Source organism: Lynx rufus, unplaced genomic scaffold (genome assembly GCF_022079265.1).
Source record: "Lynx rufus isolate CCGP_SWC_20201006 ecotype Redwood Valley unplaced genomic scaffold, mLynRuf1.p SCAF_5, whole genome shotgun sequence".
In the NCBI taxonomy this organism is placed as follows: domain Eukaryota; kingdom Metazoa; phylum Chordata; class Mammalia; order Carnivora; family Felidae; genus Lynx; species Lynx rufus.
Window position 1 is genome coordinate 27,133,479 of NW_025814867.1, and position 15,538 is coordinate 27,149,016.

General features: G+C 37.6%; 1 protein-coding gene across 1 annotated transcript in view; it reads left to right on the top strand.

The window, feature by feature from the left end:
• The window catches only part of ATP2C1 (ATPase secretory pathway Ca2+ transporting 1), a 176,113-nt gene that overhangs the window by 101,152 nt on the left and 59,423 nt on the right, over positions 1 to 15,538 (top strand). Inside the window, exons 8-10 of the mRNA XM_047100132.1 lie at positions 12,676 to 12,831; positions 13,996 to 14,064; positions 15,016 to 15,091. Coding sequence (XP_046956088.1) covers positions 12,676 to 12,831; positions 13,996 to 14,064; positions 15,016 to 15,091 — 301 coding nt within the window. The remainder of the gene's footprint in view (positions 1 to 12,675; positions 12,832 to 13,995; positions 14,065 to 15,015; positions 15,092 to 15,538) is intronic.

The window sequence follows — 15,538 nt, forward strand, 5'->3', positions numbered from 1 at the left end:
TGATGGGTATTGAGGAGGGCACCTGTTGGGATGAGCACTGGGTGTTGTATGGAAACCAATTTGACAATAAACTTCATATATTGGAAAAAAAAAAAGAAGAATCATCTGGGTTCTGTTTTGGCAGCTCAGGTGTGGGTCCAATATTCTGTCTGCATTCTCTCTCTGTCTCTTTTTTTTTTTTGTCAAAATTTTATTTAGTTAAGTTAACATACAGTTTAATATTGTTTTCAGGAGTAGAATTCAGTGATTCATCGCTTAACATAGAACACCCAGTGCTCATCATAACAAGTTTCCTCCTCAATATCCATTGCCCATCTAGCCCATCCCTGCCCCTCCCCACCCCACACCTTCCTGCACCAACCTTCAGTCTGTTCTCTATCTTTAAGAGTATCTTATGGTTAGTTTCTCTCTCTCTTCTCCCCCCTTACCTGTTTGTCTCTTAAATTCCACATATGAGTGAAATCATAGAAGTTCTGCATGATTTGTCTTTGACTGACTTATTTTGCTTTGCATAATACACTGTATCAATGTTGTTGCAAACGGCAACATTTCATTCTTTTTGATGGCTGAGTAATATTTCATTGTATGTATACCACATCTTTTTTATTCATTCACCAGTCAGTGGACATTTGGGCTCTTTCCATAGTTTGGCTGTTGTTGACACTGCTGCCTTAAACATCGGGGTGCATGTGCCCTTTGGGATCTGTATGTTTGTAGCCTTGGGGTAGATATGTAGTGCAACTGGTGGATTGTAGAGTAGTTCTATTTTTAACTTTTTGAGGAACCTCCATACTGTTTTCCACAGTGGCTGTACCATTTTGCATTCCCACCAACAGTGTAAGAGGGTTCATTTTCTCCACAACCTTGCCAACACCTGTTGTTTCTTGTGTTGTTGATTTTAGCCATTCTGACAGGCGTGAGGTGGTATCTCATCATGGTTTTGATTTGTATTTCCCTGATGATGAGTGATGTTCAGCACAAGATCCTGCATTCGTAACTAGCATTTAGTCCAGCCCAAAGTGCTGGTCTATTTACCACATATAAAAAGGTAAAAAAAAAAAAACAAAAAACAAAAAACAACTTTATTGAGATATAATTCACATTCAAACAATTTACACATTTAAAATGTATCATTCATTGGTTTTCCCTATAGTCTGAATTGTGCAGCCATCACCACAATCTTAGCTATAGAACATTTTTATCACTCCCAAGAGGAAACATTTACCTTTTAGTAGTCTCTATATTCTCTCTTCTGCCCCAGAGCCTGGTAGCCACTAATCTGCTTGTTCTGTCTGTATACACATGCCTATTCTGAACATTTCATTATAAATGGGATTAAATACATTGTAGTCTTTTGTGTCTGGCTTTTTTCAGTTCATGGTGTTTTCAGGGTTCATCTCTGTTGTAGCATGTATCAATATTTCATCCATTTTTATTGCCAAATAGTGTTCTATTGTATGTGTATACCATACAATTGTAAATCCATGTATGTTTAAAGTGATTTTTGATAGAGAACTTTCTAATGCCGTTTTGCTATGTTTTGTATATATAGTTTTTAAGTTCCTAAGTTCCTCCAATCCCTTTTTTTGTATTTGCTATTTAAAAAAAATATGCTTTGAGTACCTCCTGAAATTTTTTTTTCTGTATATTTTTTTTTACATGTTTTCTTAGTGGTTACTGTGTAGATTACAATTAACATCTTAAATTTAGAACAGTTGTTCGAATTGATACCATCTTTACTTCAATAGCCCGCAAAAATTTTGCTCCTCTGCAGCTCACTTTTCCACCACCTTCGTGTTGTTGTCGCCAATTACGTTTTTAAGCATTCTGTGCCCATTAACCATAAATTTGTCCGTGCTTTATATAAATCAGATAGGAAAAATAGAGGAGTTACAAAGTCAAAATACAATAATGTAGGCATTTATATTTCTCTGTGTAGTTACCTTTACTGGAATTCTTCCTTTCTTCATATGGCTTCGAATTACTTTCTACTCTCCTTTTGTTTTAGCTTGAAGGACTCTCCTTTAGCATTTCTTGTGGGGCACGTCTACTAGAAATAAATTATCTTTGCTTTTGTTTAGGTGGGAATGTCTTAATTCTTCTTCATTTTAAAAGATAGTGTTGGTAGATGTAGACTTCTTTTCATTAGTTTCTTTGTTTTTCTTTCAGTACTTTAGATAGGTTTACTGGTCCCAGCCTCCATGGTTTCTGATAAGAAATAGGCTGCTAGTCTTATCGAGGATTCCTTGTATATGACAAGTTGCTTCACATTTGCTGTTTTCAAGATTGTGTCTCTGTCTTTTAACAGTTTGATTATGTCTCAGTCTAGATGGCTTCGAGTTTTTCCTATTTGGAGTTTATTGAGCTTCTCTGATCCATAGATTTCATATCTTTTATTAAATTTGGCAAGTTTTCATTCATTATCTCTTCAAATATTCTTTCTACCCATTTCTTTTTTTCTCCCTGAGACTTACCTTATGCTTATATTGGTATGTTCGATGATGTCCCACAGGTACCGTTAGCTCTGTCATTTTTCTTTTTTTTCCTCTCTGTCCTTCAGTTAATTTCAATTAATTTCAATTGCCCTGTTTTTTTGTTTGCTCATTTTTCCCCCTTCCTTTTCCAGATCTGCTGTTGAACCCCTCTAGTGAACTTATTATTTCAGTGGTTGTACTTTCAGCATCAGGATTTCTATTTCTTGCAAATATTTTCTTTCTCTTCATTGTAATGCTTTTTTAAAAAATTGTTTTCCTGATTTCCTTTAGTTTTTTGTCCATGGTTTTCTTTAGTTTATTAAGCATATTTAAGACAGTTGATTTAAAGTCTTTCCAGTAAGTCTAGTGTCTGGCCTTGCTGAGGGATGATTTCTGTCAGTTTATTTTTTCCTGTGAATAGATCATACTTTTTGGTTTCTTTGTATTTGTAATTTTTTGTTGAAAACTTTGCATTTTGAATATTATGCTGTCATAATTCTGTAAATGGGGTTGTGCCCTTCCTCAAAATTTGTTATTTTTGATTGTTGTGGATTGCAGTGGTTGAATTTTTTTTGGTGGGGGGGAGGGTGGTGGTTTGCAAAGACCCTTCCTTGTGTGTATGGTCACTGAAGTTTCTGTTCCATTATCTCAGCAGTCAGTCTTATCTGTCTGGAGCCAAAGACGGAAATGAAATACTGTTCTCCTGGTCTTTGCAGCTTGTCTTTGAGTTGGGGCACTTCTTGATCATTGATCATCTGCCTACAACTCTGCCTTTACCTTCACCTACTTGTGCCAAATCCACAGACCTGTCAGAGGTGCAAGTCTCAGGTCTTCTCAGGGCTTTCTGAGCATGCCTCTGGTTATGGGCATGCATTTTGCCCTCTGTCTTGCCTGGCATAAGTGGTGGCCCTTCCAAAACGTCCCTCACAAAACTTTATTCCCTCACAGAACTTCCTCCCTGGCTTTTTTCTTCCCAGTCTTTTGGTTGTATCTGCTGCTTGCCTTATTCCTGGTCCCTGGCCTGCTACTATGTGTCCTTAATCTTTTGGCGGATACCTGGAAAGTCACTGTAGCTGGCTTGGCGTGAGGTTGTGAGATAAATATTAGCCTTTGCACTAGTCCCCCAGGGAACTGCCAGACAGGTCAAAACACGCAGCTACAATATTTTAAGAACAAGGTCTTTGTTAGCCCCTGACTACCCACAATCTGCAACAAGAAGACTCACTTCTGTCCCCACAGCCAGCACTGCTTCTCTGGGCAGTGGTGAATAGTAGACAGGTGAACAAAAATGCCATGGTGCCTTCTTACCTAAATTTAGCTGCCTTTTTCTTTATTAAGCACTTCCCTGGTTGTTTTCAGTTTTTGATTCCAGAGTTGTCTGTCAGTCTTTGCCAGCCCATGATCATTTTAGTAGAGGGACCAAATCTTTGATTGCCCTATTCCACAAGTGTTTATATTGATTTCAGTGTATTTTTTTGATAGGTCAATTTGATTAATTTATGGTGTCTTACTCCACCTCTTATTGTAATTTATCACTGAAACTTTGGTTTTAAAAGTTTCTGAATTATTAAACTTACAGATAGACTTGTAAAAAAAAAAGAACAATTTATAAACATCTTAGGAAGTAGAGATTTAATTTTTAATTTTTAAAGTTCATTTATTGATTTTGAGAGAGAGAAGAGAAGAGAAGAGAATCGAAGAGAATCCCAAGGAGGCTCCATGCTGTGAGCACAGAGCCCAATATGGGGCTCAATCTCAGGACTGTGAGGTTATGACCTGAGCTGAAATCAAGAGTCAGATGCTCAACTGACTGAGCCACTCAGGTACTGCAGGAAGTAGAGATTTTAAATTAGCCATCAAAAGAAATTGAGTAGATTATTCTGTATTTGTGGTATTTAGACATTCCTGTTTACTAAAAACTGATATAATCACTCATTTTGGCTTTGGAAAGGAGGTCTATTTCTGTAGTAGTATATTTCTGAACTTCTCCATGCGTAGAGCACTGGGAGTGTTGGTTCTGTTAGATTGTATAAGCTTGAGCTATGCTTAGTGTTTTGTTGTTTGGTAGATCATTGGTTAAAAAGCAGTGTGAACTGAGGAATGCTGTTTATGTTTAAAACGTTGAAAACTTTTTTCTCTTTAAGTCACTAGAATTTAAAAATACAGCATGGGAGGGTTTGAAATGAGATTTAGTCTCTTTGTTTTAAGATTGTCATTTCACACTGGTAGGAAAGGACTGTTGCAAAAGTAGATCCCTTTTTGAAATTTGGTTTCTTTTCATTGTCTTAGAGAAATATCCTAGAAATCATTGTTAACTGAATACTGGTGTTGAAGTTATTGGCAACTTGGTCAAATTGAATATATGCACTTAAGTCAGAAAGTTAACAATTCGTGTAAATATTTACCGTGGGATAAAATCCATTTCATGTAGGTGTTTTTAACCCAGGGGAGGCTCCCACAGGACCAGCCAAGAGGGTCCTTGGCTTCATGCAGGATAGAAATCAAATGTGAGTTGGAGAAAGTGAAAACAGAGTTTACTGAAGAGTCTGAGTGATAGAGGATAGCAGAGGGAGTGTCTGGGAGACTTGGAAAGGAGAATGAGTCTCAGCATTTTGGGGGGTTAGGGGTTTATATTGGAAAGAGATCTAGGGTACATGTTCCTTCAGAAATCCAGGGTAGGGTCTAATCAAAGGCCAGTGTCAGATGAACAATAGTTGTTATACCATAAGTTCCTGAAGGTGGGAGTGTTGATGCCAGCATCATCTGAGGTTTGTTCAAAGCTAGTGTCCTGGAACGTGTTCAGGATCTGACTCTTCTTGGATGTTGTTAGGTGTTTGTGGCCTGGGGACAAAATTCAGAGAATGATTAATTTTCCTACTTCCCCCTTGCAGTGGGAACATAGTTTCTTTTCCTGATTCAGAGACAGAATTCAGAACATGAGTAAGTGAGGCCTAACAGAAAAACAGCAGAGATGGAGCCTTTCTAAAATGGAGTCACTTCTTTCCTACTTACTTCAGCTGGTTAGGCTTTGATGTTTAATAAGCTAGAACTCATGAAAACGTTTTAATTACATTTTCCTTCATTTGAATAAACAGTAATAGGAATCTTAATTTTTGAGACTAAAAGTAAGACATTTTGTCATTATCAGGTAGCTGCCAGATGGATAATTTGGAATTCTTTACTGGGGAAAGAAATCCATTTTTGATTTGCTTTTCATTCTAGACTAGAGAGGTAATTGATTTAGCGGCATACAGTACGCTAAGCCATTCTTTAGTTTAAGAACTTACATGTAGCTGCCAATTTTTCATATTAAGTGTAATTTTTTTTTTTAATTTTTTTTTTCAACGTTTATTTATTTTTGGGACAGAGAGAGACAGAGCATGAATGGGGGAGGGGCAGAGAGAGAGGGAGACACAGAATCGGAAACAGGCTCCAGGCTCTGAGCCATCAGCCCAGAGCCTGACGCGGGGCTCGAACTCCCGGACCACGAGATCGTGACCTGGCTGAAGTCGGACACTTAACCGACTGCGCCACCCAGGCGCCCCTTAAGTGTAATTTTTTAAGCAGTTTTAAATTTTCCTGAAAAGCAAAAAATTTTTTGCTTTTCAGGAAAACTTACTGACTTTGGCATCTAGTTTCTTTCTGCCTAATGTTTTGTAGGAATAGTCCTGTGAAGTTTTTCCAACCATTTTTATTCTATAGGTGTTAAATATTCAGATTGTAGATTATGTATGCATCTAGATTCTTATTTATATTCTGACTTTTGAACTGTGCTGTGTCTTATTCACACCAGTAAAGTACCTGAAGAATAATAAAGAGAAAGTGAAACATAATCAGCTTCCCTATTTATGAACAGCTCTTCTGAAGGTTTAATGTTTAAACTTTTGGGTAGAAGGCGTGGAGCTGGCTGGTTCATTGATTTCATTTTATCCTACCTTTATCTTTCCTCATAAATGCAATGGATAAATGACTCTAGTATCTGTCTTCTGGATGAATTAAACTATGACTGTTAAACTGTGATAGGCTGGCCTAATTCATTAAATACCACCTTCTTAGATATGACTTCCTTCCCCTCACTCCCTCAAAACTGACTTCCTGCGAAAATTCTTGTAATCATCATTAAGAGAAAATAAGTTGTAACTTAGAAAATATTCTTACTCTGGGTGGCCTGGCTGGCTTAGTCGGAAGACTATGTTACTCTTGATCTCTGGGTCTTGAGTTTTGAGCCCCATGCTGGGTGTAGAGATTAAACAATCAAACAAATAAATAAATTAAAAAATATACCCGTACTCAACAGACAGTTGAGATCTGTGCAGTTTGCTACATTATATGGACTAATTTTTATCAATATTCTTTTTTTTTTTTTTTTTTTTTTTAAAGTAAGCTCTAGGGGCGCCTGGGTGGCGCAGTCGGTTAAGCGTCCGACTTCAGCCAGGTCACGATCTCGCGGTCCGTGAGTTCGAGCCCCGCGTCGGGCTCTGGGCTGATGGCTCAGAGCCTGGAGCCTGTTTCCGATTCTGTGTCTCCCTCTCTCTCTGCGCCTCCCCCGTTCATGCTCTGTCTCTCTCTGTCCCAAAAATAAATAAACGTTGAAAAAAAAAAATTAAAAAAAAAAAAAAATAAAGTAAGCTCTATGCCCAATGTGGGGCTTGAACTTATGACCCTGAAGTCAAGAGTCACATGCTCTATTGACTGAGCCAGCCAGGTACCCCATCAATAATATATTCTTGATTTGAGTTTTACAGATTTATAATTATATATATATATATATATATATATATATATATATATATAAAATAAAGATCTAAAGCTCTTTTTTTCTCACTAGACAGAGCTGATTGCTATTCTGCTAAAAATGATATCTTTTTCATAGAAAAACCTGATTTGAACAAAAATTCCTATTTTTGGTTGGATGGTTATTAAACTGCTAAGGCTGACACTGAAGAGCTAGGCCACTGACAGCCAATAAAGCTATGCATTTATTTATTTATTTATTTATTTTAAAAAAATTTTTTTTTAATGTTATTTATTTTTGAGACAGAGAGAGACAGAGCATGAACGAGGGAGGGTCAGAGAGAGAGGGAGACACATAATCTGAAGCAGGCTCCAGGCTCTGAGCTGTCAGCACAGAGCCTGACGCGGGACTCGAACTCACAGACTGTGAGATCATGACCTGAGCCGAAGTTGGCCGCTTAACCGACTGAGCCACCCAGGCGCCCCATTTATTCTCTTTTTAAAAAGTCAGATTATTTTCATATTATTTGTTTTGGTAGACAACCACCAAATGTTTAGTATTTATCCATATTTAAGATTTTTGTTTAAAGTAGAAAGTCTTCAATGAGAAAATGCTAATTTTGCCTTTCTCAGAGAGAAGGAGTTCTGTAATGTTTTTGTTTTGTTTTGTTTTGTTTTTTGATATGAAATTTATTGTGACATTGGTTTCCATACAACACCCAGTGCTCATCCCAACAGGTGCCCTTCTCAATGCCCATCACCACTTTCCCCTCCCTCCAACCCCCCCCCCCCCCCCCCCCGTCAACTCTCAGTTTATTCTCAGTTTTTAAGAGTCTCTTATGGTTTGGCTCTCTCCCTCTCTAACTTTTTCTTTTTTTTTCCTCTTCCCCTCCCCCCATGGTCTTCTGTTAAGTTTCTTAGGATCCACATAAGAGTGAAAACATATGGTATCTCTCTTTCCCAGTGCTCATCCCAACAGGTGCCCTTCTCAATGCCCATCACCCACTTTCCCCTCCCTCCAACCCCCCCCCCCCCCCCCCCCGTCAACTCTCAGTTTATTCTCAGTTTTTAAGAGTCTCTTATGGTTTGGCTCTCTCCCTCTCTAACTTTTTCTTTTTTTTTCCTCTTCCCCTCCCCCCATGGTCTTCTGTTAAGTTTCTTAGGATCCACATAAGAGTGAAAACATATGGTATCTCTCTTTCTCTGTATGACTTATTTCACTTAGCATAACACTCTCCAGTTCCATCCATGTTGCTACAAAAGGCCATATTTCATTCTTTCTTATTGCTAAGTAGTATTCCATTGTGTATATAAACCACAATTTCTTTATCCATTACCCAAGGGATACAGGAGTGCTGATGCATAGGGACACTTGTACCCCAATGTAATGTTTTCAATATTAGCAGGTCTCATTTTTAATTAAGAGCTCAGAAGATGACATGCAGTTTTGATTTTTTTAACAAGCATTAAAGAGGAGCTTGCTAAATGAAATAAATTTTTTTGTTGACTTGTAATTCAGAAAAATATATAATTTTTAAATACATATTTTCTTTTTTTTTTTTAAATTTTTTTAACGTTTATTTATTTTTGAGACAGAGAGAGACAGAGCATGAACGGGGGAGGGTCAGAGAGAGGGAGACACAGAATCTGAAACAGGCTCCAGGCTCTGAGCTGTCAGCACAGAGCCCGACGCGGGGCTCGAACTCACAGACCGTGAGATCACGACCTGAGCCAAAGTCGGCCGCTTAACCGACTGAGCCACCCACACGCCCCTAAATATATCTTTTCTTAATGTCTTCTAGAAGTAGTTACAAAACTAGGGAGATTCTCTAAATAGTTAATTGCAAATTGATTGCAATTGATTCTCTAAATAATTAATAAGAATTTGGAGTTGATCTTTCAGTGTTTGGGTTTTGTCTCCACAGGTTGGGTGGAGATGTTGGGTGACTTACTTAACCTTTCAAAGTGTCTGTAAAATAGAGGGAATGAAAATCACAGTCCTGCCTCATTGGATTGTTACTAGCTAGTGGTTGTTAATAGAAAACTTAGTATATGTATGTTAGCAAAGCGCCTTGTAGATAGTAAGCAATGAAATGTCAACTGTTTTTAGTACTAATTATATAGTCCTAAGTCTAACTTGGAAAGAAAAGTCAAATAGATATGTTCCTGTAATAAAGAAAAATTCCTTTGCCTTTGAACATGGTGGATTTTTTTTTTACTCTGTAGTTAGGTTGAGGTAATGAACCCAGATTTACCTGGCCTGTCTTTGCATACATAATTATAGAAAAAGGGAAGCTTTTTAAAGACTCAAGGATTGGTGATCTGTGCTTTATAACATTTACATGGTACTAACCTTCCAGAGATAACATAGTTTGGTTTCCTTGAAATTGTGGGGTACAGTATATTTTCATTCTGAACATTTTTCAACTTCATGATCTAATCTGTAAACTCTTGATTATATTTGTAAAGTTATATGTCTGCCTAGGGCATGAACATACCAGGCATGTTCCTACCCCCATAGTCTTTGTACTTTTTGCTTTCTTTGCCTAGAATACTTTCATCCTGATTGTGGCCCACCTTTGGGGCCCTCAGGTCAATTGTGTCTCTGCAAAAGAGTTGTTTATTTTTGAGAGAGGTTCTCTCCTTTATCTAAAATGTTACTTTCTATCCTTATGCATTTTTTCCTCACTACCAGGTATTATATTACATACCCTTGTTAGTTTATTTTTAGATCACTTTCCCATTGGAATAAGAGCGGAGGGTAGGAACTTAGTTTTGTTTACTGCTGATTCCCTCTGTGTGTGATATAGTACAGGACCTGGCATTAATAAATATTTGTTAAGTGAATGGATCAATGACATTGATCAAATTAAAATACTGTATTGTTGTATAGATGGGAATTGATATGATATGATATGAATTGATTTTTAATATATTTTTTTTGTGAGATATTTATGCTCATGGATAAATGAACCATTTAAAAAGAAGAGCTTTAGGGGCACCTGTGTGGCTCAGTTGGCTAAGTGACCAACTCTTGATTTCAACCCAGGTCATGATCTCAGAGTTCATGGGTTCAAGCCCTGCGTTGGGCTCTGGGCTGGCAGTGTGGGATTCTCTCCCCTCCCCCACTCATGCTGGCTCTGTCTCTCAAAATAAACTCACATTTAAAACTAAAAAAAGAGGGGCGCCTAGGTGGCTTAGTCGGTTAAGCGTCCGGCTTCAGCTCAGGTCATGATCTCGCAGTGCGTGGGTTTGAGCCCCGCGTCGGGCTCTGTGCTGACAGCTCAGAGCCTGGAGCCTGTTTCAGATTCTGAGTCTCCCTCTTTCTCTGGCCCTTCCCTGTTCATGCTCTCTCTCTGTCTCAAAAATAAATAAATGTTAAAAAAATAATTAAAACTAAAAAAAGAAAAGATGAGATTATTTCCACACTCGTACCTCTCCCCTAGCAGAATTTAGAGTATTTTGTATATAATGTGGACTGCCAATCAAGAGACCTGATTGAGAACACCAGGTCAGTTTATAATAGCAGCAGGAATGCACAGTCATTTAACTGCTTTGGGTTCATTTCCTTATCTTGTTTATTTTCCAGGGTCTAGCTCAGTGCCTGGTACATAGTTAAGGTAGTCAATAAATGTTTGTTCGGTGAGTGAATTAACATGTAAAATGAGTAAAATCATGAACTAGGTCCTAGTTTCTCAAAGTGTCCTAAAGACCCTAGAATAAGAGCTTCTGGAATAAAATGGGTCACAGAAATTTGTGAAATAGTATTCCATTGATTCTCAAAGTTGAGTGTGCCTCAGAATCATCTGGAGGGCTTGTAAATACAGTCTTTTAGGTTCACCCTCCCCACCTACGCATTTGAAGTAGGATAGTGAATTTCTTTTCTTTTTTTGGGAGGAGGGTAGTGAATTTCTAAAAAGTTCTGAGGAGGTAGATATAGATGATGCTGGTGATGCTGGTCCTGCTGGGACCACACTTTGACAACTCCTGTTGTATCTGTATTCTAATTGAGGTGATTCACACTAATCTAGTGAAGGTTTAAAGAAGCACTGCCTAAGTAGAGGAAGCTGTTTAACTCAACTCAGTATTTCCAAAACATATTTGACTTTAGTACCTCGCTGTGTGTGTGTGTGTGTGTGTGTGTGTGTGTGTGTCTGTCTATCAGTCCTCCGTCTGTCACATTATACTCAGTGTCTATTCACATCCTTGGAACTATTGTTCTGTGGGTCATACTTTTAGAAACAAAGCCAGGTAACATCTGCATTGTTTTCCACATGTAAAATGATTTTTTTTTTTTTTTTTGGCATGCTAAGGTAGGTGAAAACTTGTTAGGAGTTGAAACTATCTTAGGAATGAAACCCTCAGAATTGATTCTTTTTGCACAGTTGGAAGATAATACCATGTTCATGATTTGCATGGAAACATTTGTATATGTTTTTTATTTTTGCTGATGTACGTTTGGGATCAATGTAAGGATGCATATATAGAAAGCAGAATTTCATGAAAATTGAACCCAAAATGATGAAATGATTTCTTTCTCAGTACATTATATACCTTTTATTCATATTTCTCTTTCTGGATACCTGTTTTTAACCTGCCAAATACATTTTCAGAACTTCAGGGGATGGCAAAATTAGGAAGTAATAACATTTTATTGTGAAAGTTGTTTTCTCTAGGTAAAGATTATGTCTCAGCTAATGTTTCCTTTTCTCTGGTTCTATTTTGAAATTTAGGCTAATCTTGTCTCATAGCATTCTACTTTGCATGTCGGATTTTGTTGACTTCACTTTGTATTGTATTTTTATTTTTTTTTAATTTATTTTTTAATATTTATTTTGTATTTAATATTATTTTTAATATATTTTTAAAAATGTTTATTTTTGAGAGAAAGAGACAGAGCATGAGCAGGGGAGGGCAGAGACAGAGAGAGAGAGGGAGACACAGAATACAAAGCAGGCTCCAGGCTCTGAGGCATCAGTCAGCACAGAGCCTGATGCAGGGCTTGAACTCATGAACCATGAGATCATGACCTGAGCTGAAGTCGGATGCTTAACTAAGCCACCCAGGTGCCTCTTTATTTATTTTTTTAAATGTTTATTTATTTCAAGAGAGAGTGTGTGAGCAGGGGAGGGGTGGAGAGAGAGATTCTCGCGGGTTCCACACTGTCAGCACAGAGCCTGATGCGGCGCTTGATCCTACAAACCATGGGATCATGACCTAAGCCGAAATCAAGAGTTGGATGCTTAACTGACTGAGCCACCCAGGCGGCCCAAGTTTACTTCATATTTTAAATATGCTTGTACTTATTGTGGTCTTCTTAGAGTCATGGATATAATAAAAGATTTGGGTGATTATTAAGAAAGGGGATATTTGAGGAAGAAGTGATGGTTACAAACTCTTTAGATATTGAATGGAGCCCAGAGAGTCTTCATTCTTGAACTTATTGGGATGCTTTATGTTTTCCAAGGCTGTGGATCTTTCCATTGATGAGTCCAGCTTGACAGGAGAGACAACACCTTGTTCTAAGGTGACAGCTCCTCAGCCAGCTGCAACTAATGGAGATCTTGCATCAAGAAGTAACATTGCCTTCATGGGAACACTGGTCAGATGTGGCAAAGCTAAGGTAATTTTTTTTCTCTTGTTTTGAAAATAGCAACTCCTTTGTTTTCAACCTTTTTTTTAGTTCGATGTGGCTAATTTTATGTGGCTATTTTAAAAATATGTGACAAAGAGGGGCGCTCTGGGTGGCTTAGTCGGTTGAGCATCAGACTCTTGATTTTGGCTCAGGTCGTGATCTCATGGCTCATGGGATCAAGCTCCATGTTGGGCTCTGCGTTGACAGCACAGAGCCTGCTTGGGATTCTCTCTCTCTCTCTCTCTCTCTCTCTCTCTCTCTCTCTCTCTCGGCCCCTCTCCGACCTGCATGTGCGCTTGTGCTCTCTTTCTCTCTGTCTCAAAATAAATAAACATGAAAAAATATATATAAGGGGAACTGGGTGGCTCAGTCGTTTAAGTGTCTGACTCTTGATTTTGGCTCAGGATTGGGCTTAGTGCTGACAGTGCAGAGCCTGCTTAGGATTCTCTCTCTTTTTCTCTCTTTCTCTGTCCCTACCCTGCTTGCATGTGTGTGCTGTCTCTTTCTCAAAAATAAATGAAGTTAAAAAAAATATATGACAAAGAAATGGCAGAATTGAACCTAACCCATAGCATCTATTTTTGATACTAAAGAGAAACTATGTTTCTGAGGTAGAATATGTCCATATTTCTGCCATTTGCCAGATAATGAAGCCTTTAAAAGTATAGTCCTCGGTATCTGTTCTTTTTTTTGTTTTCGATAGAAACAGTGAATCATGGATATGTTCATTACTAGTTAAAATTTTAATTTAGTCGATATGGTACTGGCTATAATATTCCAACTACATATCATTCACCTACTGGATTCTAACATTTCACAAACGTAAAAGGCATGATTCAGTAGCATTTGAGGGGGAAAGAGAAGCTACATTGAATGTCTCTCAAGGATAAGACAGTTCTGAATTTCAGAAATATTAGTATAGACAAAGAATGGGCCTCATAATTAGGCCAAGGTTTGTATAGTAAGGCATAAATACTAATGATCTATAGTAATATCACAAAGTTAATTTGCTAAGGGAACCTTGGATATGTATGTTAGTCATCTTGACTGTGGGCAAAGTTTTGGAGAAAGGGAATGAAGGGTTTTTGTTACTTTGCTTGAGAGAGGTGATAACATATGAATGTAAATGTATTTTCCTGTTTTTCTCTTTAGGGTATTGTCATTGGAACTGGAGAAAATTCTGAATTTGGAGAGGTTTTTAAAATGATGCAAGCAGAAGAAGTAAGTTCTTTGTTAATGATGTTTAATTTCAAATCTGAAATTCTCCATTGTAAGTAAACAAAAATAATGGTGGGTTATTTTATGTACTATTGAAGTGGTATTTTATTCAGAATATCACTCAGTTGTCTGTGCTTAAAAAACATAATTGGAGCTTTAGTTGACATTGTTAATGTTCTAAAACATTTTTATATTTATTCATTGTTTATAGGAGAAAAAGTTTATAGCCAATTATTTATAGGGCCTATTCTTTTTTAAAATTAACTTTATCATATTAATTTTAATGGTTACTAAATGGCATATTTGTCTTCTACCAAAATTCCCAACTTTATTTAATTCCAAGTAATGGGGAAAAAAAGATTATAAAGTAAAATAACATGGAAGATATTCTTGTTTAAGAATATTGAAGATGAGTTCTCTCATTTAAAATACTTTCTTACATATGAAAAAGAAGTTGCATTCTACAAATGTCATATTCTCCCCAAATCATCTGGATTTCTCAGGCAACCTGCCAAGATTCCAGTACATGATGCAGTGTATAAAACCATTCCAAGGAGCTTGGCACTGAGGGGACTGCTAGAGAAGGGAGTTAGCAGATCAGGGAGCCAACTGGATAAAAAGACTTGGATTACAAGCTTGTTTGTGGATACAGAAGGGAGAAGATTGGAAAAGTGAGGGGCAGCTGATGGTAATGAAGTCCTGGAGAAGCTGATAGGGAGAATAGATTCCTTCTCAAAAATAGGCATAGGGAACATGGACCTTAAACAGGCTTTTAAAAGTCTCAGCCTCAGTTTCAACATTGAAGGGGATGAGACTTATCTTTAAGGGAGAGGTGTGTATGTTATGGGTATGTTAAGAACTAACCTGGGTATGTCAAGCACTTAGAGTCCCTGGCACATAGTATATATTCCTAAATTTAGCTAATTGTGGTAAACTCTTCTCCAATTTGTCAAGGCACCAAAAACCCCTCTGCAGAAGAGCATGGACCTCTTAGGAAAACAACTTTCCTTCTACTCCTTTGGTATAATAGGTAAGAGAAGAGTGAGTATGTATATCTCATATATTTACTTAGGGCTTATTTTTATTTATTTATTTATTTTTATTTTTAAGGGGAAGGGGGAGTTTAGATAGATACATTTGTTTATTCATTTAATTGATTTTTAATTTACTACTAAAAAATTTTTTTTTTTAACGTGTATTTATTTTTGAGAGAGAAACAGACAGAGTGCGAGTCAGGGAGGGGCAGAGAGAGACGGAGACACAGAATCTGAAGCAGGCTCCAGGCTCTGAGGTGTCAGCACAGAGCCTGACACGGGCCCAAACTCACGAATCACGAGATCATGACTTGAGCCGAAGTCAGACACTTAACTGACTGAGCGACACAGGCGCCCCTAATTTACTACTACTTTTTAAAAATTATAAAACTAGCCCCCAGCCATTGTCCTTTTCTGAAAAGATAAATTAGAACTTCATGTAA